Source organism: Cyprinodon variegatus, unplaced genomic scaffold (assembly GCF_000732505.1).
Source record: "Cyprinodon variegatus isolate N-32 unplaced genomic scaffold, C_variegatus-1.0 Scaffold653, whole genome shotgun sequence".
NCBI classification, from domain to species: Eukaryota; Metazoa; Chordata; class Actinopteri; order Cyprinodontiformes; family Cyprinodontidae; genus Cyprinodon; species Cyprinodon variegatus.
Window position 1 is genome coordinate 66,000 of NW_015151106.1, and position 5,887 is coordinate 71,886.

The following is a 5,887-nucleotide window of genomic DNA, read 5'->3' on the forward strand; positions in this document are numbered from 1 at the left end:
ATTTGGTCTATCAACATAAAAAACGTCCAAAACGACATCCCATTACGTGGTTTTAAATTTATTTTATATGAAAAAAAGGTCAGTTCAACAAAGTACTTCCTGCAGGAAACACTGGAGCAGCTCAACGCTAGACTGTTTTCACCATTTTAACAAACCTTTGTTGTTGCTGTGGTGGGAAAATGTAGATTTCTCTTGTTTCATATATTTAGTTAAGCTATTTATCCAGTGAAAAATGTTTTAACTCGGTCTGTTTCACCTGCAAGGCATCATAATGTCTGAGGGAGAAGTGTTTTGCATACGAATTTGTATTCCATAAGCCAAATTCTTAATTGTTATTGTTTAACCAAAGTGTGTTTAATTTGTTTTGACTCTGACAAAACCTTTACAGTTTTTTCCTCATTATAAATAAGGGAGATAAACTCTGTCTAATTCAGAACAGGGCTGATTACCAAGCAATAAGATCTCTGTTTATTTAACTGGGGTGAATAATGAAATATTTTCCCCACTACATTGCTTTTATTTCTAACAATTTGAGCTCAGAAAGAAAATATAAGTTATTTTTTGTTGCCAAGAAGAATATTTTCAGTTATTACAAAAATAGAAAATCTGTATCGTCAGAACATTTCCTTTCTTCTAAGAACATCATCAATGATTTATCTAAAGACTAACATTTCTCATTTAGACATTTCAGCTGTTTTCTTAAAAAAGAAGAGAGAAAATCCAAGATATTTCTGGACGTTGAAGACGATGACTGACCTCTGCTTGTCAGGTGAGCCACATAGGGAACACCGTCCCTCTCCCCAAAGTATATCCCAAAGTGGGAAAAGTATTTGTTCCTGGGATATTCCACGATGTCTCCTGGGTAAAGCTTCGGACGGGAATTGGTCTGCAATGGAAAAAAAAACAAAAAACTGCAGTAAATTCAGCTGAAACACATTTTATTACATTTTCTACAATCATTAAAGATGTTTTCTCTTCCTAATGGGGTCTTATTTACCAATGATGAAACAGACCCTGTTGGTCAATAGGGTTGTGGGCGGAGCCTGCTAAGACGGGTTCTTCTGAACCAGTCAGAGCATATTTTTTCCGATTTCTTTACATTTTTACAGGTAATTTGGGGCAGATTTTTCTGGATTTCAGTTAAGTCAGAAGAAACGATCGACAGCGACTGAAATAAAGCTGCTAAAAGATAAGTTTTCCTTGTTCCATTTAAACAACTCAGGATACCCTAGATGATGTAAAGCTTTGATCAGCTTCTGACCAACAGCACAAGAAGTTTGATTATGCAAAGTGAATAAGTGAGTCTACTGCTGTGGGCTGAAATGCCGCTCAGTGAAGAAGAAGTCATTATTCATTGAGTAAAACAAGATATGATTCAAACAAACGGATTACTGTTTTTAAATGCACTCGGGGGTAAAGTGCGTCACATCTGCAGACATGTCTTGTGGTCTGATGAAACTAAAACCAAATTGTTTGGACATAATGGTGAAACTTTGCTTAAACCGTAACGCACTCAATGGGTATGGAGGAGGCTGCATCATGCTGTGGGGTTGTTTTTCTGCCTTTCTGTCTCTCTAAAAACATTAAGAAGAACTAATGAATCAAATGGTAAAGACACCAAGAAGGACTTTAAGGGTTGACATCAGTTAATGGTTATATTAGCTACAAAAGTCCATGTTCCGGAGCGGCCATCACACGTTAAGATCTTAGCGCTATGCTAATGTTAGCGATCAGGGTCAGTAATTTATTGGGGGAAATGGTTCACAAATATGACCCATTTCAAGCAGGACCTAACAGGTGGAGTCCCAAAGGAAAGATTTTAAAGTTTAAGATAAATAGAGAGAGAGAATAGAATATCCTTTAATGAAGTTCAACAGTTTATCATATAAGGTCTATTATGTCTGAATCATAAAACGATTGCTTGCGTTCTTCGTCTCATGGATGTGTGCACCGAACTAGAAGCATATTTATGAAATAATTTGCCTTAAAATTTGTTAGATTTTGTTTTTATTGTGTGATTAATGGAAAAGAGACGCATCCGGCTAAATCAGAGTAAACAATCTAAGCAGCCTTCTACGAACATGAAGTAGTACCATTAAAACATAGAGGCTAAGGAAGTGTTCAGTAAGCAGTGAACTGAATATCATCCTGTTCTGTTCACACTATGAATCAAGATGGATCGGTTAAAAAAGTCCTTCCAAGCCAAAGTCTACTAGTTGTACTGTCATTGCACGAAGGGAATGAAAATTGTGGTCAGAGGGTTAACTTCAGGCCAGGTTTGGACAGGAAACCTTCAGGCCAGAGGTGCAGAGTTTTAGAAAACAGCTCTTAAATCCGCAACATTGTCTAAAATCAAACAATATGGCGACGAGGACCTGAATTACTGCTGGTAAATGAGTCAACATTTCCAGCTAATTATGACCTAAATTAACTCAGTTTTAGAAAACTTGTTTCAAGAAAGCAGAAATGTTTCATCCTAATAACAGCCTCCATGATTAACAATGATGGACTTTTCTGAGCAGGAAAGAGAAATAAAGTGAAAATTGGACCCAAACAGAGTCCTGAGCAGCAGCTCCTTCATCAGGTGAAGCTTTCTTACCGTGCCCATGTCTGTCGATGTTCTCCGCAGCTTCGTCCTCCTGATCTAAAAGAAACCCCACCGCAGTCACACAGGAACCCCTGCTGCTTTACATACCAAACTCACCCATGTGATGAATGTGTGCAGCAGTCTGCTATGGTCCACTGAGCGCTCTCACTTTACACCTCCAGGAGAAGAATAGCCTGATCCTCCTCTGGTCGCCTCTTTAGAGAGAACTTCCAGGCTCCACTTGGGTTCTGGATCCCTTTGGTGGTTCTAACCGGATTCCCTCTTCATGGAAAACCTTAGATCTCCTTCAGGGTCTCCATCCCGGGACCTTTGGGTGTGTTAGCAGGTGTTTCCTAAACAGATCATCTGAAAGAGGAACTAGCTTCAGTCCGTTTGGTTTGGGTTTTTTCATAGAGATAACAAGGAAAGTGCAAGAAGATAAACCAGAACAGCTACCACAACCTTTCTTTGTTCAACTGATCCTTCAAAAAATGACATTAAAGAGAAAAAAAGTTTAGTTAAGCTGCATTTTCAACTAAATAAAAGAAAAGAACTCTAATTTTTTTAATGGGTCAGGCTCTGTTCTATTAGCAAGATACAGAAGACAAGTTTCAGCCACACCCAAATATATGACCACTTTGTTATGAAATGAGAAAAAATCTTGTTCCAGCTTGTGGTTTCCCCACCCTGCCTTCCAGATACGACAGGAACTTCTGCAGCGCCAGCCGGGTCGTCCAAATCTAAGTCTGGTGACTTGGTTTTGAAGGGAAGAAAACATCCTTTTCTTAAGGAAGAACTTTAGCTCAACTTTAACTTTACTTTTTCCCTTTAATGTCTCAGATTTGACCTCATCCTAGAGAGTGGGAAGTCTTTTTTTTCCTCCCATTTTGTCGAGATAAACTAGACGTTTCATAGTTTATCTCCAGCAAAAGCATAAACAGGCACTAAAACAGCTGAGGCTCTGCAGAGAGGATGACATCAGCTTCCTGCAGCTAAATAAACAGGAGCTCTGATCAGCAAGAAGATTTAAAAACAGAAGCAACAGGAAGCCGGTGCAGAGGTGCTACCTCTGCTGTACCACAACCGCAGCTGCATTCTGGACAATTTGGAGGCAAGGTGTGAGCAATGAACTGATGAAAGATGAGGTCAGAGACACCAGCTGGAAATGAGCTAGACGGGAAACACCTACGTGCAGAACAAACAGATCGTGTTCACTTTAAAAGGAAACCTAAAGCTGAGCCAAAAAGGAAAAAAAAGAAAATAATCAGTTCAACTACGCTGACTGAGTTCTTCATCCTCATCTTCATCGCCGAACGCTAAAGTTCTGCAATCAGACCTGTTGAACAGACGTTGACCTCTCACCTGGTTCTGTCCAAACAGGAACGTCACCAGTGGAGCTCTAAAGCTAATCGCAGCCAGGGCTAACGTCTGCAGAAGGACCGCTGATGCTGATTTTGCTGGCAAAATGTTCATTTGATCTGTGTTTATCTGAGTGTGTTCAATATTATTCCCCCAGTAAAGTAAATAAAGTACGAATTTATTATTATCTATGTGAAATGCAGCTCCAGTGATGTCATCAGTACGCTTCTGTTCCATTTGACCCAGATTTCCTCCTGTTCTCCCCGAATCTAGACTTTCTAGACTGTACTCCTGTTCTTGTCAACTGAGAAACGGCCATATTAGATACATCTGCAATTGACAACCATTATGAAGACTTCCATAGGACTTCGCAATAGAAATTCTCCAGAGCTATAGTGAATACATCGGGTAAAAGTGAAAAAAAGGGTTATTTAAATTTTCCGGTTCATGAAATTCAACATTATAACATCTATATATATATAAAATCCAGATTGGTTTTCGGAGTGAAAATTGAAAACAAAAAGATAAATACGAGAAGAGGAGCGTAGAGAGACAGGGCCCGTGGTGTGGTTGGTAAGCCCATGGCCCTCAATTCAGAAGCCCATGGGTTCAAATCCCACTACTGTCATTTTCTAACTGTAGAAGAAACAAAAAGATAAATACGCCTGTAGAGAAGTCCAACTGTCCAAAAATGTGGCATTGATGTTAAAACGTTCACTCTAAAACTAGAAGTCATGGGTTCAAAATTCAATATTCTCCTTTTCTAACAACTGTAGAAGAAGAAACAAAACGATAAATGCGCCCGGAGAAAAGTCCAAATGTCCACAAGTGTGGCATTGATGTTAAAGCCTTGACTTTAAAACTAGAAGATCATGGGTTCAAATCCCACTGCTGTCTTTTTCCAACAAAAAGAAGAAACAAAAAGATAAATGCGCCCGGAGAAAAGTTGAAACGTCCACAAGTGTGGCCTGGATGTTAAAGCATTGGCTCTAAAACTAGAAGATCATGGGTTCAAATCCCACTATTTTCCCAACAACTGTAGGAAAAACAAAAAGATAAATGCGCCCGGAGAAAAGACCAAATGTCTGAAAATGTGGCATTGATGTTAAAGCATTGACTCTAAAACTAGAAGATCATGGGTTCAAATCCCACTCCTGTCTTTTTCCAACAACCATAGAAGTAGAAACAAAAAGATAAATGCGCCCGGAGAAAAGTCCAAAGTGTGACAGGTGTCATAGCAGAGTGGGATTGTCTGCGACCGTAAGGCGCCAGTGGTGCAGAGTCTGAGTTCAATTCCATCTGTGGTTGACGGAGCCTGGAACTACCCACTGCGGTGGGTCGGGGAGGGGGCCGTGTCCCCTCCCTGTTTCCATGACAATAACTGGAGGGGGTTATACATCAGCAAACAATGTCTGACTAGAAATTTTAACGACAGTCAAAAAAAATTCTAAGGTTGTTTCTAATATACTAACAGTAGTCTTTTTTGACAAACTTGAAATTGACCACTTGCATTATACTACAATGCTTATGTTGAGACCAATAATTAGTTACATTACTTAAGAATTCATTAAGTTTCTTAATTAAGATTTCTTTCAGTATTGTTTTATTTGTACTCAAGTTGTCAAAAGTAGAACATTTTCTACAACATTAAGAACAGATTTAACTTATCTTTATTACTTGATTTCATTGCACTACTGTTGTTGGTGTTTTAGACATGTAACCTTGGCATTAGTTACATGAGTTACATGTTACTCATGTTACATGAGTAACATGTAACTTACATGTTACTCATGTAACATGAGTAACATGTTACATGTTAGTTACATGTAACATGTAAGTTACATGTAACTCATGTAAGTTACATGAGTTACATGTAACATGAGTTACATGTAACATGAGTTACATGTAACATGTTACATGTAACATGAGTTACATGTAACA

The 5,887-nt window shown here is 38.7% G+C and overlaps 1 protein-coding gene across 1 annotated transcript in view; it reads right to left on the reverse strand.

Moving 5' to 3' along the window:
• LOC107096837 (Ca(2+)-independent N-acyltransferase-like) overlaps window positions 1-3,423 on the reverse strand; it is a 5,288-nt gene extending 1,865 nt beyond the window's left edge. Inside the window, exons 1-2 of the mRNA XM_015393706.1 lie at window positions 2,600-3,423; window positions 757-886 (exon numbers count right to left, since the gene is read on the reverse strand). Coding sequence (XP_015249192.1) covers window positions 757-886; window positions 2,600-2,608 — 139 coding nt within the window. The 5' untranslated portion in view covers window positions 2,609-3,423. The remainder of the gene's footprint in view (window positions 1-756; window positions 887-2,599) is intronic.
• Between the last annotated feature and the right edge of the window lie 2,464 nt (window positions 3,424-5,887).